We start from the raw sequence: 23,966 nt of genomic DNA, 5'->3' as shown, positions 1-23,966 counted from the left end.
GCAACCAGCTTGGTGCTGGGTCCCATAGAGGCCAGCAGGGATGGGCACTGTGAAAGGCAAAGGATGGGTGTTGGGTTTCTTGGCTTTATCATGGCTCCAGCACAGTCAGCCTGGGGGACAGCTGGGTCAGGGGATGCACCCAAAGGACCATAACACTGGGAGGGGAGTGAGCAGGCAATGGGGGGCTGCACTGCAGGATGTGTCAAATCACTTCCCAGCCTTCACCACTGACATCTCACATCTCAAACCCACGCTCGGAAGCAGCTGCTCTGCTCATCTGACCACGCACGGAAGGTATCTCCGTCCTTCTCCCCACGCTTCCCTTCTCCTCTCACCCTTTGGGCCACCTGCCCACCTGGTGTTGTGGGTCAAAAATAGGCAGCATCCCCTGGGTCACTGCTTGTCACGCATCCCAATAATGCTCGCTATAATTAGCTGCCAGTATCAAAGCTGTGCTGCTGGAGGAACTTTTTGCTGCCCCATAATCATCCTTTAAACAGGATCTCACCATGGAGCCTTGTCCATCCACGGTCTGGCTGCTCCTTCCCACGTGCCTGGGGGTGAGCAGCCTATGGGTGGCCCCAAGGCTGCAGTGCCATGGGGCCTCACACTAATCATGTTAATCATGTTAATCATGGCTGAGTCAGCACCACCAGGGGAGCATGGAGGGACCGGGATGGGGGATGTGGGGCTGGAAGGAGCCGTGGAACAGTGAGTGTCTGTCCCTGAGGCTCTGAGCATCCCACCCAGCTGCCCACCCATAGCGTGTGAGTGCAGCACTGGGGGCTCAGGAGGTCCTGTGGGCATTTGTCACCTGTGAGGCCGCCACCATTGGGGGCTGCTGACCGAAGCCATTCCCTGAGCCACCAGCACAGCCCAGCAGCATGAGGGGCTCCTGGGTCACCTGCCCCAAACTGTGCGGGGGGTTTGGTGAGAGCTGGGGCCGCTCTCAGTGCCTCTGCCCCTTCTGCTGCTGATGGAAGAGGGTGGCAAAGCAGGGCCTGTAGGGAACAGGGCCTCTGGGGGTACGAGGCTCAGGGCACGTCGTGGCATTGGAGCGTGTGTGGTTAGTGTGTGGTTATCCTGGGCCCCCTCCCCGTGCCCAGTCCCTGTGCCCAGCCGCGCAGGCTCCCTGTTATGTAAAGAGCCGACAGGCGCGACCAGGAGATTCTTCAGTGTTGGAATCTGAGTCACATGGGGCTGTTTTATTTCCCCCTCTGCTAATCTCGTTTCTATAGAAACAAGATTGGGAGGAAAAGAAAAAAAAAAAAAAAAGAAAAGAAAAAAGAAAAGAAAAAAAAAAAAGAAAGAAAAAGAAAAAAAAATAGCAAAGAAAGAAAAGAAAAGAAAAAAAAAAGAGCAGAGCGGAGCGGGGAGCAGCAGGAACCCGAGGTGATGGGTGAGGGAGGCGGAGGTGGCAGCTGGGAGCGGGGCAGCGGGGCTGCGCTCCCGGCCGGGATGGGAGCGTGTGTGCGGCACTGTGCGGAGCGGGGATGGGGATGGAACTGAGGATGGGGATGGGGCTGGGGCTGGGCACGCTGCCGGGGAGCTGTGCGCGGGTGAGCGCTGCTGGCTGCTGGCAGAGCGCGAGGGGAAGGCGGAGGAGCGGTGCAGGTGAGTGCGCATCCTGCGGGCATCGCATCCCTCCCGGCGCGGCTCCGCGCGTGGCCCGTCGGTTTTATCCGTGGCTGCTGCTTTGGTGCCGCGCTCGATCGTGCCCGAGGAGCGCGGGGCTGCGGGCGGGATGGGGGCTGCCGGGGCCGTGCTCGTGTTTGACGCTCGCTGGGGCCGTGCGTGCTGCCTCGGAAAACTTGTCCCTGCTCGGGAGGTGCTTCTTGCTCTCTCCTTTTTTATTCTGAACGCACCCGTGCCAATAGAGCTCTTCCAGGAGCCCGGCTGCTCTGCTGAGGGGCGCGGGAGCTGTGCCGGCTCCTGCCCTCTGCCCCTTCCCCAGCACGGGGGATGAGCCCTAAGCTGGTTGTGCGGGGACCGTTCCAGGGGGAGGCACAGCAAAAAGCGCTGCTCGTCGGGTGCTGCAATGTGCCTACAGCCACCTCGTGCCCGTCCTGGTGCTTGGCTCAGCCTTGCCTGCTCGGGGGGATGCTGGCTGCCTTGCAGGAGTGGGGTCGATTTGCCTCCACGTCCAAACACGTGCTGTGTCTTGGGCCAGCGAGCGCAACAGGTGGGAGCTGCTCCTGCCCTGACTAAGATGTCTCCTTCACTGCTGCCTCAAGCCCTCATGCAGGGTGCTGGTGAGGGGCTGGGGGCAGGGGGTGCTGCTGGTGCCAGCTGATATGGCTCTCCTAGTGGGTGCAGGTGCCCTGGGTGCCTTGTCACCTTTCTGTGATGTCCCTGCAGGCTGAGGACAGAGCAGGCACAGGAGCTGCTGCCAAGAGATGCTGTCCGTGCATGGCCTTCACGTGCACCAAGCTGTGATTTCATGGGGAGGGGGGTAGCTGCATTTCCCCTCCGCCCCTCCACCCTCCCCCCCACATCCCCATTGCCTTCACTGCCAGCCTGCTCCACTGCAGTGTAGTAAGGGAAGGGATGAGCCGTAGCTCGGTGGTGTTGCTGCAGGAATCTCCAGGGCTGATAATTGTTTCTGGGAAAAAGATGCTGTGTTCGGACTTAAACGCTGACATGGGACTCTGAACATGTGTAATCTGGCTGACAGATGGCAAGTCAGAGAGGTGTGATTTATGATACAGCACAGTAGCTGAACAACCTCTTCTGGTTGTCAGGAGACGGCTCTCCCCATCGCTGCAGTTGATGTTTCAATTGATGGCTCTCCCTGCATGTCCCTCGCTGGTGGCAGGTTTGGCAGGAGCTGGGGCCAGGATGGTACCAGTGCTGCTGGGAGGAGACACACACACACCTTGCTGGCTGGTGCAGCCTGTAAGGAGATGGGGCTGACAGCCAAAGGCAGGCTGGCCTCACTGCGTGGCCTCTGTGCCTCAGTTTCCCTGTCATTACCCTAATATGGATCAAAGGACAAGGGGCATCTGTGTTTGGAAAGCACCTGGGGAGTGGATGTGTGTGACAGCAGCATCCCTGCTGTGCCGGTGTCACCTCAGAGCTGGGCACAGACCAGAACTGAAGCTCGGGGGGCTGAGGGTGCACCCAGCATGGAGCCTGGGGTGAGGGGAGGGGGCAGAAAGGCTTGAACATGGTGTGCACGCAGCCGGGGCAGAGCAGGTATGATTCATTCTTTCTTCTGCAGCACCGTTTATGTAAAGCAGTGCTGTATAAATAGCCAGATGATACTGTAATGTGCTCCTGGATTTCTAAATAGAAAAGGAAATTGAAGTCTCTGCTGGAGCTGTTGGGTCTGGTGGCCTCAGCACATGTGGTCACCTGTCCCCTCCCGCCCTCCTCGGACACCATTCCCCCAGTGCCAGCAGCATCCCTGCACGCCCACATCCTGCTTCCTGCAGTGTCCCTGCTCTCCCGCTCCCCAGCTGCCCCGTGCCTCTGCTTGGAGCCCTCTGGCACCTCTCCCTGCTCTCCTTATACCCATCCACACCCCTCGGCCACACTGTCGGTCTGGGAGAGGATGCAGGCTGAAGTACCGGCTGTGCAGAGCCAGTGGGAGTGTGTTCCAGGCAGGTCCCACAGCTCCCAGACCCCTCAAGAGCAGTGATGGGCACCGAGCATCACTCCTCCCAGCTGTGACAGTGAGGCTGCATCTGCAGCAGCTCCAGTCCCAGTGCTCCCGTGGGTCCTTCTCACCCCGTGCCTTCCCTGCATTGCTCCGAGGGGGAACGCTGGGGTTTGCATTTCTGCTGGGGTTTCTTTAAAGGCAAATCTCATCCTTTACATCAAAGTAGTGTTTCTTCCCAAGAATGTGAGGAATGACCCTGGAAGGGCTGACCGGCTCTTTCCCGGCGCTGATGGTGGAGACGAGCGCCTGCTCCAGAAAGCTGTCTCCACCCCGTCCCGAGCAACAGCAATTCATAAGCTGAAAAATAAATCAATAACCAGAGTTAATGAATTGAAGATGTCTGTGTTTAAAATGTATCAGGAAAAAAACTGTTAGCTGCTCGTGGTTTATTTAATTAGCGTAAGGAAAGAGCGAGAGCTCTCGTTTCTGAGAAGTCCCTTCTCTTTATGTGACTGTGCTTTAAGAGGTATTTGGTGAGCGAGGCTGCTCAGGACCCCAGAGAACAGCAGCAATGGTTCTGGCAGTGTGCAGTGGTGCTGGTGCTGGGCAGGGGCTCAGCTTTGTGCTGCTGCTGCAGCCCAATGGGGCTGACCCTGGAGCTGCAGCGCTGCTCAGCCTCTGCTGCTGTGCTGTGGTGCTGCTGTGCTGCCCCTGGGAGCCCCCCACCCCTTGCATCCCCAGCACAGGTAGCTTCAGTGACATTAACGCCTTTCCTCTCCCCTTCCCCAGGTCGGAAAGCAGCCTCTCTAGGTTTGCCCACCGCTTGTCGGTGAAGCAGAAGCAGGAGAAGAGAAGGAAAGCTGAGTATGGCTCGGCCGAGCTGTCTGCCTTCCGGCCCAGGTCTCTGAGCATTGAATGGTAAGAGCTGCAGGACGGGGCTGGGGGCAAGCAGCCTCCCAGCCCTCTCCTGCCCCCTGTCCCCACTCTGTCTGTGCATTGCCCCACGGGATAACATCCTTCAAACCATCACCCTGCTGCAGGAGTGACGGGCAGCCCCAGATGGGCTCCTGCTGCGTGGGGTAAAGGAGAGCATTGAGATGGGCAGCTGTGTGTGAGCCCGCTGTGTTGGGTCCCAGCCCCATGGAGTGTGGGGCTGCCCCTTCCCCATGCTCAGCCCAGCTCCACCCCGGCTTGGGGAGCTCTCATTCAGCAGCCTTGGAAGCAGCTGACAGCTGGCCCTCCCTGCGCTGGAGGTGACCTGCAAAGGATATTTCAGAGAACTGGAAATTGCATCGCTCTCTGCTTCCTTAGATGGAGAAAGGAGGGTAAGGCTTAAAAATAAAAAACTAAAAAAAAAAAATAGAAGTGAAAAGAAGAAAGAGAAAAAGAAAAGCTCAGAAATGTGAAGAATGTCAAGTTTGGTTTTCGCTTTCCCTGCTTTCTTTGGAGAACTTTCTGGCATTTGCTGCATGTTCTCACACTTTGCTGTGAGGTGGTGGGTCCTTCTCTGGGCTGCTCCATCCGTGAGGTTATTGGGCACCGAAGCTGTGCAGGTGCCAAGGAGGCCAGGCAAGGAATGTCAGCTCTGTGGGCTCAGATCATTTTCCTCTCCATTGCACAACCTTCTTCTTTGCTGAACTGATGTCATCAGAACGCTGTACCTCAGTTACTCTCGATCTTCCAAACACGGGAATTGGTAACATAGCAAACAGGAAAACAAGCCAAAAGTGCTCATTAAAACCCACCAGCTTTTCATTCTTCTATCTACTCATGCAGAGAGAAGTCGGTGGGTCTCTTTTCCCTCTGACACCCCATCAGCCCCCTGGGCTACAAGAAGGGAGCCCATCTCTCTGCAGTGTTTGCACAGCACCTTGCACAGCTGTGGCACCACGGCAGCAGGAATTGGTGCTGCTCTGTGGGGCTGTAGGGCAGCTCTGGTTGGGGATGGGTTGGCTTTGAGCTCCGCTTGCTCTGTCGTGGTGCTGCACTGAGCGAGCGTGGTCTGATCCCCAGCTCAGCAGTGACCGAGCAGAGCCCCGTTAGTTCTGCTTCTTACTGGGAGTGGATGGAGAGGTGGCAGGGAAAAAGTGAAGTCTTGAGAAAACACTTCTTCCATTCATATGTTGTTTACCCAAATAAATACTTCATTATTTGGACTATTTTTTTTTTTTTTAGGGAATTTTTTTTTAAGGGCAGCACCACGAAGTTCCCACTGTTGGGGCCCTGAGAGCATGCTGGGTGCTGCAGGATGAGCTGGGGGGGCTCGGAGTGCTCATGGCCAGAGCCATGGGGTGGTTCTGCCGCTCCATGATGTCCATGTAGCTCTGAACCCTCCATCAGGTGAAGGCTTAGAGAAAAAAGCATTTGCAGCTCAGCACCTCCTGCTGTTTGGGTTCTGAATCAGAACCTTGATGGCCCCCACAGGGACATTCTGGTGTCTGCAGAGCCCCTCTGGGAGATGTGAGCATCCCTCTGCCCCTTTGGGGTGAGCTGAGGTGAGTGGGAGCCCCCCCTCCCTGGGTGTCACCTCAGGAGTGATCCTCTGTCCCATTACATGAGCCTGAAGCAGACAGGAGGGCTCCACCCCTCCACTCCTGTTGGCTCTGTGCAGGGTCTGGGATGCTCTGTGCCTTATGTTGCTCCTGTGCCCAGCAGCAATGTACCCTCCTGGCATCAGGCTGTGCCCTCCTTTTCCTACCCACCTCTCATTCCAGTTTTCCTTGCTCTCTGCTCTCTCATTTTCCCCTGCTTTCCTCCTGTTTCAGTGTTAGGGTTATGGTTATGGTTAGGGTTATGGTTATGGTTATGGTTATGGTTATGGTTAGGGTTAGGGCTTGGGGCATCTCTGCCCTCCCTGGTTCCATGTGGGCTTCCCACATTTTCAGCCCATCCATGTCAGTGTTCAGGGCAGGGCATTCCCATGACAGCAGAAGAAAAGCGCAGTGCATTCCTCCTGTCCCCATACCCTATCCCTGCTCCTTGGCTGCCCACCATGAGCAGTGCTGGCAGGAGCCCTGCTGGCCAGGAGCACAGGGGTTGAACATTTCCTAATGCAATAACGTTCCCGTTTTAGCTTTAAACAGGATGGAGACTCTCCCCTCTCTCCCATGCACTGAGATCTGTTGCTGCCTCTGCTCCCATCCTGCAGCCCGTGGGCACGCAGCACTTGGTTTGCAAGGTTCTCTGTTTGATGATGGGAGTTAGCAGTGACTTTTTGGGAGCCAGGGAGCAGCAGCTCCATGAAGGGCTCTGTGCTCCTTTGGGTTGCGTGGCCATACCTGAGCAGTCCTACCCCTTACATGCCCAATAGGAGATCTGCTTCTCCCGAGCCCTGTGCCTCTTGGTCTGGTTAAGGAACAACAAGAGGGAGAATCAGGCTCTGATGAACCCGGTGAAAACACTGCTGGGGTCTGTAGGGCTGTGGGAATGCTCAGAGCTCAGGGATGCTCATGGCAGGGAGACATGTGTCCCACTGGTGCCATGGGGCACGTGGCCATGCCAGGGTTATGTGCACCCATCGTGGCTCCTGACTCCCAGCTCGGTGCTGCTCCTGGCCGGGCAGCACAGCACTGGGATGAAGGAGCAGCGCTTTGTCTCTGCTGGGAGAGCTTTGAGCCATCGCTCAGGAACAATGGCCAAGCTATGGGGTCATTTGTTCTGGTATTTCAGCAGCTCCTCATGATTTATGGGATGTTTTGTTCTGCTGCTTGTCTTAGCTTCCCCCTCTCCACCCTCCCCGTCTCTCTCCCTTCTCCATTTCAGCTCCTCCTCCCCCCGTTCCCAATTCCCCTAATAGCTGTGGAGCCTCTCTGCCGTATGAAGTAATGGTATCTGGGACTTATTGAATTAGCTGTGTGGAACCGGACTTCAGCACTGCGCTCTGCTCATGGCAGCATGGCCCTGCACTGTGGCACCGGTGTGTGGTTCTGGGCGCTTCCTTCTGCTGGTAGTTGGCACATCCGAGCCTGATCAGTTTATTTCTCAGTGCAGCAGATCTGTTATCCTCAGTGTACGTTGACTTGGGGCCATTTGCCATCTCATCCCCCATGGCCCGGCTCTGTTTAGCAGGTTGGATGCCTTAGGTCTCCACCTGGAATGTAGAAGATGCTCTCAGTTGTGCAGAACCCCCAGGGCTCCTTCTCTATGGATGCAGCCATGCCTAGAAGGTGCCTGCTGCTTTGTATGGCAGCACCCAGACCCCATGGCTGTGCTGGAGGAAGGTGCAGAGATACCACAGTCCTTGGTGTGAAGGGAAACCTTGTGGATATCTGGGTTTTACTGTGAGCCAAGCCCTTCTCGTGTGCTTTGCAGGATCCTCTGCACTAGGTGCTGGCTCATGTCTGTGTACTGCATTTGGAGGAGGGGTCTCAGCTTTCCCAGCCCTCAGCCTGCACAAAAGATAGATCTCAATTCAGTTCTGCAGAGGGAATACCAATAGAAGTCCTGGCTTCCCAACAATGGGGCTCTGGAGCTGTGGGCTCTGAGCATGACTTCCCCATCACTCAGTGGGACAGGTGGAGGGGACCAGGCTGGTGTCTGGGGCAGACAGGGTCCCGCATCACTGCTGATCAGCTGGGGACACTGAGGTGTGGGAGCAGCACTCCTCACCTCACCACCACCTCCCCAGCCCCATCTCCCAGCTGCTTTAGGGCAGTGAGTGCCTGTAGTCCTCCCTCATCCCACACACAGCAGCAGTCCGTGTTGCGTGGTTTTCTCTGCTCTTTGATAGTTTCCTCCTGGCTGAGACACTACTGCTCACCAGGGTTCCAGGAATCTCCTGTTTGTCTTCCTGGAGAGCGTGTCCAGGTGCCAGCTCGGTGCTGGACCTCCTGGCTTGGCTGCTGTGAGATGGCTGAGCAGTGCCCGGCTGTGCTGGGATCTCCCTCACCTCTGCCCCATGCTCTCCCCTGGCTGCATGCTCACTCTCCTGCACTGCTTTCCTTCTCATGCACTCCCTTTACCCAGCTTTCTTCCACCACTCTGTGGAGCCAAGGGAGCTCCTCATCCCACTGATGTGTGCCTGGGGGGTCAGGAAGAAGCAGTTTCATCCCCATCTGCCGCTCACTTCCAAGTTCCCTTTTCTTCCTTTTTGGCATCTCCGTTCTCCCCAGCACAGAAGTGCCTCCCCCTCCTCGTGCCTTGGCTGCACCATTAATGTGGGTTCCCCTCCTGCAAAGAGCACCAAGGTCGGGGTTTGTGCACTGGGTCCCACATAGCAGAATCCTGTGATGGCTGAGCAGCAGGTGCTATAAAAAGCAAGGCTTATTTTTCTCCTGAGTGGTGTTCTCACTCTTCAGTGTCTTTGTGGGGAGGAGGAGGCAGTTATTCTGGTCAGAGGCAGTGACAGGAGGTGGGTGGATGGCTCTTTCCAGGTCAGAGGAGATCTGGGCAGGTATAGCCTGCAGTTATTTCCTGGCTGGGTTTTGGATGTCTGAGCACTAGGGGATGGCTCCTGTGGATCCTGGGAGGCGAGGAAGATGCCTCTGGGTGCTGCTAAGCCTCTGTGGCACTCAGCCGACGCTTCTTCTCCCCCCAGGGTCATGCAGCTGCGTCTGGGCCGTGAGTGAGCTTCAGCCATGTGTCTGTGCTTGGAGCCCCACGTTCTGAGCAGGAGGAGGCAGAAGCTGCCAGGAGCTCCTGCCCTCCACTCCTAGCCTTGCTCTGCACGGGTTGCACTGTCCCAGAGCCTCACGGCAAGCAGAAAAGCAACTCTGCTTGTGCAGCGGAGCTCCACTGTTGTGAACCTCACATGAATTCAGTGAAGGTCCATCTGAGGCCGATCTTCGGCCGTTTCCTGTACCCACAACGCAGACAGATGCTCCCGACGCCGCTGCGCTCACCTGGCGCTGCTGCTGTACCGGGGAGCGGGGATGTGCCGCCCCAGCAGCGGCTCCTCACCGGGAGGAGGAACACACACAACCGGGCGGAGCCACCCCCCCCCCCCACACCCGGCCTCGGGATCCGCTCCTGCGGTGTCTGAGCCGCAGCAGCGCCGTCCTCGTGTGCCCCGCAGCGCAGTGAAGGGGCGAGGGGGGCACGTTGTGCGCCGCGCTGATTGCGGCCGGAGCCAGCAGACGCTGTTGTTGAGGCTATACGATGCTTTCCAATGGAAGTTTGTTTGCTTATACCTTTGCCAGACCTTAACTGTTGGGGCTGAATTTTTCCATGCTCACTTTGCCTCGGGCTGAACTTTCTCTCTCCCTTTTCGTTTTTTGTTTTTTTTTTTGTGTGTTTGTTTTTTTTTTTAGGTTTTTTTTTTCTTTCAAGTTTGAGCAGAAGGTTGGGGAAAAACGGTAGCTTTGCCAACGCTGTTTCTTTTTTCCGTCTCTTTGTTTAAGGACTTCTGGTGCCTCCATGCTTTGGAAAAGAGACTTGAAATTTGGCAGGGCTGGGACATTCCTGATGGAAATCAACCCAGATTTGGTCAAATTGTCAGCCTCTGGGAAGCATGGCCGTGCATGCCAGGATTGCTCCTCAGAGTCCCCAGTGGAGGCAGGGAGGCTCCTGGTCACGGCACCGAGCACTGAGCCACCTCCAGCCCATGAGGGTCTGAGTCAGGAGCTGTGACTGTGTGCACCCCAGCAGGGTCGTTGGGGAGCTGCAGAGCACTCCACAAATGATGGCGCTGTCTTGGTCCCCATGGCTGTGGGCTGAGGCTCTGGCTGCTGGCAGGAGCTGCCCTTTGGGTCTCCTTGTGAAGCCTGGAAAGGCACAGTGAGTCCCTTGGGGTGCTGTGCCCCAGGCTCCAGCAGCTGGGAGAAGCTGAGGTGGTGTGTGATGGGAGGAGAACAGCTCCATGTGCTCCTCCATCCTGAGAATCCTTGGAGAAGGGCATTTGACCCTGTGTCTCCAGTGGGTTTGCTTTGCAGTGCTGGCCACATCCATTGCAACACATAGGCAGGTGAGTGCGTCCCTTCACCTGGAGGTGTGACCTGGTGGTTGCTGTGGCTTTTTGGCATTCTTCTTTCGTATTAGAGTGGAAGGCAGAGCTTTGCTGAGGGCTTCAGAAATTCATCCATACGCTCTATTGTCCTTGTGCTCCTCACCCAGTGATGGGAAGGATGGAGGCTATGGGAGAGCCTTGAGCCTTGCTGCAGGGCACATGGGAGCACTGGGAACGCTTGTGCTGTAATAGAGAGACTCCTGGCTGGGCCAGCTTGGCTTCAGAGCCCTGTGTGTGCAGGGCAGAGAGGTGTCCTGCAGGCCAGGGATGTCCCCAAGGGATGGATGGTGGCCGCTCTTGGTCACGGTGCCAGGACTGCTGTGCGGGTCAAGGCCAGCGTGCCCGGTGGTGCCGACTGTGTCTTGCTGGTTGCCTTCCAGCAAGAAAGGGGTTTTCTGACTCCAATAACATTTACCAGCTGGGCAGCAGTTCTGGAGCCGGGTGTGTGCGCTTGTCTGTTCTTCCATTGTGCCTTGGCCGTTGTCTCCTCCTCCCTGCCGAGATCAATGTCTGTGGCCTGCCTTTTTATAACCCCTTTGGGTGCAGCTCTGGAAGTCTTCAGCCAGTGCTGGTTTTCATCGTGCAGCCTTGGCATGAGCAAGCAGCTCAGTCCCCATCTCACTGCATGACTTGGGTAGGGCGAGGGACTGGAGGTGGCCTTCCACTGGTGGAGAAACCACAGGGAGGGACAGGGAGGTCGCGTGGGGGGCAGTTGTGGAGTGCAGGTTGGGCAGGATGGGCTGGGCGTGGGATCCAGCCCCAGGCGTGGGGCAGAGCGCAGCCCCACATCCTCCTCGGGCCAATTTTCTGCAGTTTCATGGCTTGGGAGAAGGGGTGGCTTCCAGTGGGAGCCGGAGCTCATCCGCGTATTCGTCCTGGTGGCACCAGGTGGCGCAGGAGGTTAAAGGATTTGATGTGCATCCCCCAGGCCTGGGTTCAAATGGGTGCCTGGCACTGCTGTGACAGTTCTGCAGGTCTCAGCCCAGCCTGCAGGTCAGCCTGAGAGGAGCTGGGGGTCCTGCCTGCCACCTTGCCCCACGGCCCTATATCCCAATGATACAGCGCTGTAATGGAGCCACTGGCCCCACAGCTCCTCTGGCCCCACTGGGAGCTGATCATGGGATGGCATCGGCTGTGGGAGCACACGGCTCAGTGCCCTTCTCACCCCTCCCAGCACAGCGGCTGTGTGTCCTCAGCTCAGCATCCCGGCCCTTCCCCTGGGGGGGCCCAGCAGGGGCCCGGTGACCCCACAGAGAGAATTTCCCCCCTCCTTTTGCCTTCAGTGCTCTTTGAGCCCAGGCGTCGTATGACTCAGCTCCTGCATTTGATACCCCCGAGAAGAGTTTGCACACATGCATCTGTGGCACAGAGCGCTGCCTGTTCCTGGCAGGCCGTGCGGGGATTGGGTTTCTTCCTGAAACAGGCACTAAGTCCCTGCTCCTCATCCGCTTTTGATATGCGGAAGTCGGACTGAGCCGGGATGGTGCCAGTGGGTCGGGGCGTCCCCCCAGCACCGCCGCCTGCCCCAGCATCCCAACACCCATGGGAGCACAGGGAGCACAGGGACACGCTGCGGTGCGGGGCCGCTGCTTGGATGGACCCCTGTGCTGTGGGAATCCCTCTGTTCCCCGTCCCTACCTGTGCCAGCAGCTCTGTGTACGCTGAGTGCTGGGGCCTGGCAGTCGGCGCTGGGCAGTCAGCAGAAGTTGACACCGACGCCGATCCCATGAAGGGCAGTTTGGGCGCTGACCTTTAGGTCCTGCCTGCTGCCTGTGTGCAGCTCAGCTCTGCTGCGGCTCCTGGAGAGGATGGGAGCACTGTGGGGTGTGCGGGGTGGCTGTGAGCTGCCCCATGCACATCCAGGCAGTGCTGCAGGTTCAGGTGGCCACAGGGCTGCTGTCCCCATTCTGGTTTCCCTACATGCGTCGGCTCCATCCCGCTCAGCCCCATCCCCATCAGGTTCCAGTTAAAACCAAATGCGCTCTCCAGCCTAAGCTGTGCTGCAGCTTAAGCCCTTCCAAAAATGAAACAAATACCCACGGACTGCAATTCGAATTGCAGCTCAATTAGGGCCCGTTCCCAATGCGATCATAAAACCTCCAGTACGAAAACAAACAACCCAACCAAACCACATCGAAGGCCGACAGCATCCTCCGGAATGCCTTTAAAATAACAAGGAGGGAGAGGGGGGCGGAAGGAGATGAAAGCGCCGTGCCCGGTGGGCAGCGTGAGGGCAGCAGGTGTGCGGCAGCGGTGGGCACAGGTTGGGGGGTGCTGCGGAGGGGCAGGAGGGCTGCGGGTGCAGAAAGTGGGGTGAGGGGTGGGGGGGCACGGGATGCTTTTCAGGGTGGTGGAGGTGCCCGGAGCGGCTCGGGTCGGAGCCGGCCGTGGCTGCTGGAATGCGTCCCCCCCGTCCCCCTGTCCGGCCGCGTCCAGCCAGGCTGGTGCCGCGCTTCGGGTTTCAGCTCTGCCGCTAAGCCCGGCCATATTTAGCGTGAGCTGCTCGGCCCGTTGGGGAGGGGAAGCCACAGCGCAACTAATAAAAAAAGCCAAACAAAAACAATGTAATTAAAGAGACTCAGCACTGTGTGTTCCCATAGCAAGAACATTTACCCAAGACTTCCTCGCTCAGATACTTCATGTCAAGCAGCAATTAAGGGCCGCGCTGCAGGAGCGCAGAGCGTTTGCCCTCAGTGGAGGCAGGATGGGGCCGAGCTGCCCCCCGCAGCCCCTCGGGCCAGAGGTGCCGCACTCTGCAGCACTCACACCTCGGGAACTCGGATGTGCCGAAGCAGAAATGCGGCTTTTCCAAGCACAGGGGCTTCCTGGAAGAGAAGGGAGCAGCCCCTGCCCTGCAGTGCCCAGTGCAGAGGGGCTGTGTGGGCACACAGAGCAGCACTCGCTGCGCACACGGCTGCAGTGGAAGGTTCTCATGGGTGAGCGAGGAGCTGGAAGTCTAATTGCAGTCATCCGTTACCGGGAGTGGAGCCACGGGGCTCCTTCTGGGCTCATTTAACAGCCCCGATCAGAGCGCTTAATTGAAACAAATAAATAAATAAACAATGCAGGAAAAAAAAAACCAAAACAAGCAAAACAAAAAAATGAAGCCCCCAAAGAAGCATCAGCAGCACGATTGTGTCGCAACAGAATCTGCTGCAGCGTCTCGGCTCCCTTCCTGCCCCAAATTTACTGCTGGGCTGGCAGGAGCGCTGTGTTTTATGGGAGGCCTCCTGTGGCTGCCAGCGAGTGATCTCCTTGGTTGGCTCCAGACCCTTCTCAGAGTCCCGGCGTTTTTGCTGACCTGCAGTCTCCATCTCTCCCGGCCTCACAACGTGCTGTGGGAGGTCCCGGCATCCTCACTGCGCTGTGCTCAGTCTGAAGGAACACGGGAGCTCCCAGGGCACGTCCTTGTGCCTGGCCCCGTGGTAGTGCAGGGACACCCTGCTCCTCCCGGTGCTGGGCTGACAGCACTGGGCTTCTGGAGCCCGAGCAAAGATGTCCTGGGGGAGTGGGATCTGTATAAGTTGGTTGTTATTGCTAAACAAAAGAGGCATGCTCGTTTCGGCTCCATTCAAAACAAAACCCGGTGGCTTTGCCAAGTGGGAAAAAGAGAAAATCTGTAGGAAACAGACAAACAAAGCCCTGCTGCTTGTTTGCTGCCGTTCCCTGGACCCAGGTTTCAATAAGCAAGTGCATTTTCCAGGCACGCAGATGTTTCTGTGGCACGTGGCAGCGTCTGGCCCAGCAGTGCAGGTAGAGGCAGCCTGGGCTCTGAGGGTGCTCCATCCTTGCAGGCCTGGTCACCACCCCACGTCTGCGCAATACTTGAATAGCTTTGGGGTGCGTGCACGTGGGAAAAAGGGCTTTGGTGTGGCGAGCACCCTCTGTACTTCCATGGGGTTGGGCAGCAATGGCAGTGCTTGCAAATCGCCTGGCCGGCACCAGAGCAGCACCTTGGCTCTAGGCTGGAGCCCAGCGGCGCTCCAGGTGCCCGGTTGTGAAATGCTCCATGTGCAGGTGGCTGGGCACGCCGTTCCCAGCAGCGCTGCCGCCAAGCAGGGGTGCCAAGCAAGGAGCTGTGTCCTGGGTTTGAGGCTGCCTGTGGGTGGGTTATGAAATCCCACTGTTTTGGGAGGGCGTTCACGCTCCAGTTTATACCCATATTCTGTCTCTCCAGTCCTGAAAAATTGCTTGTGCTCAGGCAGTGAGAGTGGAAACTGCAAGTGCTGTCTGAGTCCTTTGGCAGTGGTCTGCACGCCGTGCCCTGGGGCAGTGTTCTGGCTGATCCTTTGGTGCCAGCTCCCAGTTTGGGTTCTGGCTGATCCTTTGGTTCCACTCTCCTAGTTTGGGGTGAGGTTGGCCGCGTGGGGTTGGCTGTTCCCTGACAGCTGCTCATCAGTGTTCTCCCTGGCTTTGCTTGCTCCTTTGCTGGGTGATCTCCAGTCGGGCTGGGCTGTGGTTCAGGAAAGCAGCCCTGGCACCCAGTGCAGACATCCCACATCAACCTCTGCACCAGCACCTTCCCCACGCCACACAGCCACAAGAAGCCCAGCATGGCCCCAGCCCCTGTCTCTTTGCCACCCCCCGCTGTGGCATCCCTTTGAAGAGTTAACACCTCCCACCTCTGTCTTTTCAGCTCCTTCTTCTCAGGATGGAGCAGCCCTGTCCAACCCGGACTGGTTCTGTGCTGGATCTCGGGCAGCCCACGCCCTTCAACACAGTGTGCTTAAAATTGTATAATTGCAGTAATTATTAACACTGCTCACTGGGCTGAGATCTGCAGCACCACAAACACGGAAACCCAGAATATGCAGAAGCTGCAGCAGTGGAAGAGAGGGATAAAATGAAGCTGTACTGTGTACATCCATCCTCACACGCTCTGAAAACCTTTGTCGCTGCACCTGTGACCTGCCGACCCCAGGGCAGCTCTCAGCTGAGCAGCCAGACCTGATTGCAGTGGGGATAAATGCAGCGGAGCCGCAGCCCTGACCTGGTGCTCCATGCCCACAGCACACAGCCCAGCTGCTGGGCACACTCCTGCGGCCGGTTGTAGCTCGTGGGCGTTGTTTGCAGCTATCAGTTGCTCCACCGCAGAGTTTAGCTCTAGATAAATCAAGGCCCTTTCACTGAGTCCCAGTGACTCACAGCCACAGGGCACGGAACCCTTTCATCTGTGCCGCAGCCGGTTTAATATAGACAGAAGTTCACTCCGGAGCTTGGAATCATTTCTGTCTCTTTACTTCTCATTAGAAGTAAATCAGATGAGAGAAAGCAGTGAGAAATTTCCCTGTATCTCCTCTGTTTCTAGAGTCTCTGAGATAAGTGCCTCCAAACTGCATTTTGCCTGTGCTGGGTCGTTTGCCTTCTGTTTTAGTTGGCAGAGGAATGTGCTTTTGCTCTTTTGCTCAAGTGCCATTTGCTTTAATCTGTGGTTCTGTGGGCATGGCTGCCTGCTCCATCCATAGAGACCTCTCAATCCATGGGCTGAAGCTGATGAGATGAGAGGTGGGCAGGAACCAGCCTCCCCATCACATCACTTCTAGATGCCACGATCGTACAAGGTGACATGAGAGGACTCTGGCTGCCTCCTGAGGAAACAGGATGGCGGAGAACAATGTCAGTACTGACATCCTGCCTTCTTGGTGGTGTCTTTGTAAGCACCATGGCCACAGGTTCAGCTCTGCAGTACCACTGTGCCACGACCTGCCAGACGGCTGCAGGGCTTTTGTTGTGCTTGTTCCTTGCTTGGTGTTTAAAATCAGGATGGAGAAAAGACCTTGTAGCTCCTTTAGGTTCAGAAGCTGAGGAATGGCTGTTGAGTGCTGGAGACAGGCTGGGGCTCCGGCTCTTGTGGGTCAGTCCTGGTGCAGGTCCCAGTGTCTGCTGTCATGTCCTGCTGGCTGGGTGCTCACTGCATTCTCTCCCCCGGCCCCAGGTCATCGTCCCCTAAAATGACGCAGCAGATGCGGGACCTGCAGCTGGCACAGGCCAGGAAACCGCCGGGCCCGTCCTCACCGAACGCAGCCAAGAGGCTGTACCGAAACCTCTCGGGGAAGTTCCGAGTCAACTACACATCGTTCGATGAGGGCAGCCTGGTGGGACGGGGCGAGAAGGAGAAGCCCCGCAAGTCCTACCTGGTAAGTGTTGCTGCCCCTCAGAGGAGGGGAGAAAGGAATGGGAGCACCACGAGGGCCATGAAACCCGTGGGTGCATGAGGTGGAGCCATTGAGGAGTGGGACAATCACTCAGCATTGTCAGCTGTGTCTCCAAGGGCTGGTGGTCTCAAACCCCCCGGCCTTGGGCAGCCTCCTGTTGGGATTAAGGGTGTTGGGGTGCGGGAGGCTTCTCTGTGCCCAGCTGACCCACACATCTTGTTCCATCCAGTTTCAGAGCAATGCTGCTCTCTTTGAGGCCGTGGAGCTGCAGGACCTGGACAGGGTGCAGGAGCTGCTGAAGCAGTACAGCCCCGAAGAGCTGGATCTCAACACCCCCAACAGTGAGGGGCTGCTGCCCCTGGACATCGCCATCATGACCAACAATGCGCCCATCGCCAGGGCTCTGCTGCAGGCAGGAGCAAAGGAGAGCCCGCACTGTGAGTTGCCTGGGGACAGACAGAGGCGGTGGGGTTGGTATGAGGCATTGGGCGGCCTGGGGGGGTTCCTCCCCCTCCAGTGGGTGTGTGTGTGTGGTGGGCAGGAGTGGGCTGTGCTGCACTCCAGTGCTCCAGCTTGGGCTGCAGAGCCCGTTTTTCATGCTGTACGTGCCATGGAGCAGCTGGGAATGGTGCTGGCCCCACATTTCAGAGCAGGGAATCAAGTGGTGATGGTGCTGTGGGGGCAAGGAGCCCAAATGTGTGCCTGGGAGGGTCCTGGGGAGCAGCATCACCCAGGAGCAAGACACTGCTGCCCAGACCAGCCCTCAGGGCTGAGCCGAGGTGCTGCTCCTCATTGCTGCTCCTCGTTGCTGCTCCTCATTGCTGCTACTCTTTGCCTTCTCCTCACCTCCCTTCCCATCCCTCCTGCCATGCAGTCATCAGCCTGGAGAGCCGCTCGCTGCACCTCTCCACGCTGGTGCGGGAAGCGGAGCAGCGCGTCAATGAGCTGACGGCACAGGTGGTGAATGAGGCACCCAGCGCCGACTGCTCCGAGAAGGAGAAGCAGCTGAAGGCCTGGGAGTGGCGGTTCCGGCTGTACAAGCGCATGAAGGCAGGGTTTGAGCACGCCCGTGAGTCCTGCAGGGGGGCTGAGGGGGGAGTGGGGCCGTGTAGGGCTGGGGGGAGATGGGGCTGCACTGGCTTGCTATGCAGGTGCACGAGGGGATGTGCCCCTGGGACACTGTGGGGTTTGAAGTGGCCACTCACTGTAGTGACCCCCTGCACTCTTTCTCCCCAGGAGTGCCAGACCCTCCTGCTAATGTCCACCTTTCGGTGGCCAGCAGCTCCTCATTGCAGGTGACCTTCTGTGAGCCCCTCAGTGTCAACTCAGCCGTCGTCACCAAGTACAAGGGTAAGGACCTGGTCCCTATGTCACACTGCTGAGCACATGGTACCGTGTGATGGGGTCTTGCTGCATGCATGCCATGCTGCCTTGCAGGGGGCTGCTGAGCCCCCATTGAACTGTGGCACAGCCCCGGTGTGCTGTGGCATGACATGGTGTGTCCTCCAGCTGGACAGCCCCAGCTGGATTAAACCACCCACCTGGACCAAGGCAAACTTCAAGGTGCTGCTTGTTTTCTACCCTCTCATCCTGACCAGGGCCCATCTGTGGCCATGGGCACCTCCAGGTCTGGGGCACCCCCAGCTCTGGGCAGCAGTGCCAGTGCCTCAGTGCCCTCTGGGTAAAGAATTTCATCCTCACATCCAAACTACATCCCCCATCTTTTAGTTTAAAACTGATCCTCCTTGTCCTATCACTATCAGACTGGGTCCTGCCAGAGCAGTGCCCAGGCGGGGTTAGCACCTGCTCCTCTGCCCTTCACACCTTTAAACAGATATTTTGGCTCCCATCCCATACCAGCTCCCATCAGAGCTTGCCAGCTGGTGGCCCACGTCTCACTCCTCCTGGCTGGGTCCCCTGGCTTTGGCTGGTCACCTCCCTGTCCCCTCTCACCTCCATGGATGCAGCACCTCGGGGTCTCTCTTTGCAGTGGAGTGGAGCTGCTCCCCATCCTTCTCACCGCTGGCTGGGGAGGCCGTGGTGGACAAGCTGAAGAGCCTGCACTACACCATCCGTGGGCTGACCTCGGTGAGTTGGGGGCTGGGCTGTGTGGGGGGTGGAGCAGGAGCAGCTTTGGGGCTGGGCTGCACCCTGTGTGTGGGGCGGGGGGACATTATGGCAGCTCGGTGGGCAGGGGGATGGTGGCAAAGTGGGGGTTTGGGGTGGGGTGGGTGAAGTGGAGATGTGGGGGAGCATAGTAAGGGGGTTCAGCACTCCCTGCTCTGGGGTAGGGAGGCACTGGTGGGTTCAAGGAATGGGATGAAGCCTTCTATGAGGTATGGGGTCTCAGACAAGCTAGCAGTGCTGCGGTCTGGGAGCTGATACCCTGCTCCACTGAAGGACAGCATGGGGCAGGGCTCTGTGGAGGGATCGTGTCCCATCCCATCCATCACATGTACAGTGATGCTGGGGGTGGTCAGACTGGTACCTGGCTGTGAGACCCAGTTTTGTGCTCCTTGCCATGTTCTGTGGTTCCTCCCCACCTGCCTGCCCCGTATGCTGAGTACCACCATCCTGAACACTGTTTCCCCTGGCAGGGCACAGCTTACTATGTCCAGGTGTCTGCCTACAACATGAAGGGCTGGGGGCCCCCACAAGCCTCAGTGCCCACATTTGCCATCCCTTCCAGTAAGTACAGCACCCGGCGGTGGGATGGGGCAGGAGGGGGAGCTTTGGGGATGAGGTGTGAGGACTCATGGAGCAGGGGTGGGTTCAGAGCTGGATTCAGTGTCTGGGGTTTGCAGATGGACCCAGAGTGGGCAGAGCAGCCCTTTGGGGGATGCTGCCTCCAGCCTGTGGCATCTCTTGTACATTTGCACACACATCGATGCATAAACGGGTTGCCCAGCTCTTGCAGCAGGCTGGCTGTGCCCTGCCCTGGCAGCATGTGCTGCTGACATTTGTTCCCTTGCAGCCCCTTTGCTGTCCAGCACAGGTCAGATCTGCACGGCACAGATACAGAGTGCAGCTGAAATGTATCAGACATAACTGGTTTTTCTTGCTGTTATCTCCATTAATATTTCTCCCCTCCCCAAGGATCCCTCCCCAGCCCAGCAGACTATAGTTGGGCACCTCCCTGGGTGTTTTTAAAGCTCCTAAAAATAGTGGCCAACCTCAGCTAAAGTTAACAGAGCTGAACTTTCCATGGAAAACAGCAGCAGGCAGAACAGGGGGTGTGCAAAGCAGTGAGTGTACAAGTGCCACTGCCCCGTCCTGGTGCCGTGGAGCTCAGCTGTGTTACCTGGGAATCCCATGATCAGCTGCAGCTCCAGGGAAGAGGAAGACATTGGAAAGGATTTGATTTTTTTAAGCCCAGTGAAGTGGCAGCACCATACAGGACCTTGTCCCTGACCTCTGCCATCCCTCCACTGCAGGGAAGCTGCTGGCCCTGCAGTGCTGCTGCTTTATCTCCTTTGGCCCCATATGTGGCAGCGCTGCTCCCAGGGTGGCTCTTGATCCCCAGATGTGCTTTGTGTCCTGGTTCTGCTGCCTGGGGGAGGACATAGGACCCTCAACATCATGGCATGGTTTGGGCTCGGGGGGACCTTATAGCCCATCTGGTTCCAACCCTGTGGGCTGCCATAGAGCAGATTGATCAGGGCCCATCCATGGCCATTGGCAGCTCCAGGGACGGAGCACCCACAGCTCTGGGCAGCAATGCCAGCACCTCACCTCCCTCTAAGAGAATTTCCTCCTCTTGTCTCATCTAAATCTCCCATCTCTTAGTTTAAAGCCATTCCCCCTTGTCTTGTCACCACATCCCTGATAAAGAGTCCCTAGCTGTTTCTTGTAACCTCCTTTACGCACTGGAAGACCACTGTAAAATCTTCCCAGAGCCTCCCCTTCCCCAGGCTGAACAACCCCAGTCCTCACCTGTCCCCATAGCAGAGGTGCTGCATCCTCTGACATCCCCATGTCTTCCTCCATCCCCTCTCCAACAGCCTCACACATCCCTATGATGGGGCCAGAGCTGGATGCTGTGCCACAGGTGGAGTCTCTGGGAGTAGAGCATTGGGGACTGCCCCCTCCCTGCCCTGCTGGGGTGCCAGGGAGTGAGCAGCCCCACAGCAAGGGCTGCATGGGGGTGACGCTGGCTCTGTCCCTGCAGACTGGCGAGAGTACGATGGCCGGGCTCCACGAAGGAGGGGCCAGGCTGAAGCTCTGGACCATCTGCTGGGCCAGGTGAAGACCGTCCACCAGCACTGCATTTGCCACGGTGAGCCTGCAGCATGGTGTGGCCCTCCAGGGTGTTACCTGGTATGGTGCAATGGGTTGGGATGGCATGTGGGAATGGGATGGGTGCAGCAGGTAGGCAGCTCAGGCAGGGGAGGCACAAGAAAAGCCCACCCCTTCCCCTGGGCTTCCAGAGCTGCTCTTGGTCTCATGCTTCTGCTTCCTGCCTCACAGAGCCCTGCAAGAACCAGCCCCAGAGCAGGAAGCACTCGGTCTCCAGGAGCCTCAAGCACCTCTTCCACCCCGGCAGCAAGTTCCTCAAGACACTGAAGCGGTGAGAGACTCATGTGCAGGGATTTCACAGCCCTTCACCCCATGAGGACATGGGACTACCCAGCCAGGGCTCTGGGTGGGTCCCGTGCCATCATGGGCAGCCAGTCCCATCTCTTGGAAATCAAATGCTTTTATTTGGACTGGCCAAGCTGTGCTTGTGCACGAATCCCTTTAACATCTCCATGCATTGCCCAGCACCTCACCATCCTCCAGACCCTGCCAGCCTCCCACCTTCTTGCTTCAAGCCTGTCCACACCTCCCTTACTCGTGTCAGACATGGTGTGAGCCGGATTGACCTTGCTGCCTGTGCAGGCTCATGGTTCTGTTGCCACTCTGCCACTATTGCCTCTTCTGCTGCTGGCGATAAGCTCAGACCCCCAGACACCTCCTCTGCCCTCTGGGGAGACCCTTTGGGAAGCAGTGCCAGTGATGACCCCGCAGCTTGTCTGTCCTCCCGTGCAGGGGCCTCTACCTAACAGCCATCTTCTACAAGGACGACAACATCCTGGTGACCCACGAAGACCAGATTCCGGTGGTGGAGATCGATGACACTTACTCCTGCCTGCTCATGCAGGACTTTCTGTGGTTCACCAAGGTAGGCAGCCTCATGGCCCCATGCTGAGTGCTGCAGTGTGGCAGCTGTGCTTGCAGCCTGTATTTCTGCCCTCAACTGCCACCAGCCCAGGTGCTGGTTGGATGGTGGCAGCCACCACACTGAATACTGTGCTCTCCAGGGCTGTCTTGAACTGCAGGGTGCCTCCCTTTGCAGCTTCTTCCTTGGTTCTGCTGCTGCCTGAGCCTCAGCTCTCACTACAAAGGCAGGTGGGCTGCTCAAGCCCAAAATCTCTTGCTGGAGGCTCCTAATCTACCAAGAGAGAAAGAGGGAGCACACCCTCTTGGCAGAAACCCCTTTAGGAGGGGTGCCTTCGGTGTGAGAAAATAGACCCCTGCTGCTGGAAGTGATCCGTGCATGTGCACCTTCCCATCCCAGCACAAATGGCGAGGAGGTGGCTCTCTTCAGAGCACGTTTGTGGGAGGTGGCTCAGCTGGGTTGGCTGGCACTGACAGCTGCGGGTTGTGCTGCAGGTGTCGTGTATGTGGGACGAGATCCTGTGGCTGCGGCAGTGCGTCACCGTCTCCCAGTCGTCCTGTTCCTGCATCCTACAGACACGCTTCAAGATGCTGCTGGCCATCTCACAAATGCAGGTGAGGGTGTTGGGGTGGGAGCGAGCACAGCACCCTTTCCTTGCTGGCACGCAGGGTGCTTTTTGGGGGTGCTGGGTGTTGGCTGCTTTGGAGAAAGTCCCCAGTGCAACCAGGTTGCAGCTGGGTCAACAGGAGCAGGCAGTGCCATCACCTTGTCCCCTCACAGTGACAGTGGTGTGCCAGGCTCCATGGCACAGGGAGGGACCGAGGACTGTTCTGGGACTGGTTTCCAGCACAAGAGCACTGTCCTCTGACCTGTTGCTTTCTCCTGTCCCTCACTGCTGTGTGCAGGGGCTGCTGGGCATCCAGGACCTGGGGCAGGTCTTCTTTGAGCCCATCAAAGACAAGCAGGGCAACATCCTCATCGTCACCCTGAAGGAGGTGAAGACCAACCAGACCTTTGAGAGCGTGCGCTGGGTGCCCATCTGCAAGCTGCAGACGAGCCGCAAGTCTGTGTCCTCCCCAGAGGAGCCCACTGCCCTGGACACGCTGCTCATCTCTGTGCAGGTGCTGCTCCACAACGAGAGAGCAGGCTGGGGGCACAGCTGCCAGTCCTGACCAGCACACTGAGGCTGTTCTGGCCTGTCCCATGGGGCACAACGGCTGGAGAGCACCATGCCATGAAGGCTGGCTCTCTCCAGCAGTGCCTGTCTCCCCAGGACAAGCTGGCTTACCACCAGCGGAGCAGCCATGCCCTCCCTCCGGGCCTCTACCTGGGTTACCTGAAGCTCTGCAGTGCTGTGGACCAGATCCGGGTGCTGGTACCGGAGCAGCTCCCCAACATCCTGTGCCATGTGAAGATCCGCTCCAACCCCAACATCTCCAGGTGAGGCTGTGGGCGCAGCCAGGCCTCACTGCCTCATCCAGCCCTCGAGCATCCTTGGCTTCCGCCTCCTGCTCATGTGCTCCAGGAAGCAGCAGCATCACCTTTGAGCTCCATCCCTGCCGTGTGGGCATGGGGCAAACCAAGGTCTCCTGCTGCCACTGCAGCTCTACCTGAGTTGCTCCATCCAGCACATTTCTGCCTGCTGTCTTTCAGGGAAGAGTGGGAATGGCTGCAGAAGATGGCCAGCATGGAGGAGCCCATTCCTGTGGAGTCTGAGAATGAGACATCGCCAAACCACTTGTTTCAGGAGCTCCAGGTGGCCATCAAGGAGCTGATGGCTCTGGTCAACATCCCATTGCAAGAGGTGCGGGTGGGAGCTGAGGTCCGGGGACACGAGAGGTGACATTTGCAGCCATTACTTGTGGTGTCTTTTGGATGGACTCTTGCAGGCGAAAGATTTCCGTCTGTACAGCCAGGAGGTGCTGGACTTTGGGGGTCAGGTCTCCTTCTTGCTGCTGCTGCCTCCCTCAGATGATGTCTGCACGGCCCCGGGCCAGAACAACCCCTACACTCCACAGTCTGGCTTCCTCACTCTGCCACTGCAGATATTCGAGCTGGGTGAGAAGAGGGGTGACCTGCACTGCCCAGACCTGTCTATGGTGCTCTCCT

At 57.8% G+C, this 23,966-nt stretch overlaps 1 protein-coding gene across 13 annotated transcripts in view; it reads left to right on the top strand.

Annotated features, from left to right (window-relative positions):
• Positions 1-23,966, top strand: part of LOC107320959 (ankyrin repeat and fibronectin type-III domain-containing protein 1-like) — a 106,577-nt gene that overhangs the window by 79,121 nt on the left and 3,490 nt on the right. For 6 of the 13 annotated variants that reach the window (XM_085514387.1, XM_085514388.1, XM_085514389.1 and 3 more), the window contains 15 exons: positions 4,391-4,519; positions 16,480-16,681; positions 16,929-17,136; positions 17,574-17,768; positions 17,936-18,049; positions 18,690-18,787; positions 19,297-19,387; positions 20,868-20,975; positions 21,167-21,266; positions 21,728-21,860; positions 22,352-22,471; positions 22,763-22,978; positions 23,131-23,297; positions 23,511-23,661; positions 23,747-23,915. In XM_085514387.1, the coding sequence (XP_085370513.1) occupies positions 4,391-4,519; positions 16,480-16,681; positions 16,929-17,136; positions 17,574-17,768; positions 17,936-18,049; positions 18,690-18,787; positions 19,297-19,387; positions 20,868-20,975; positions 21,167-21,266; positions 21,728-21,860; positions 22,352-22,471; positions 22,763-22,978; positions 23,131-23,297; positions 23,511-23,661; positions 23,747-23,915 (2,201 nt within the window). The other 7 variants (XM_015877372.3, XM_015877378.3, XM_015877377.3 and 4 more) reach the window with 6 other exon arrangements.

The sequence above is a fragment of the Coturnix japonica genome, chromosome 13, assembly GCF_054131305.1.
Source record: "Coturnix japonica strain WE chromosome 13, WE-NBRP24, whole genome shotgun sequence".
Taxonomy (NCBI): domain Eukaryota; kingdom Metazoa; phylum Chordata; class Aves; order Galliformes; family Phasianidae; genus Coturnix; species Coturnix japonica.
This window is presented reverse-complemented; position numbering and strand designations above follow the sequence as displayed.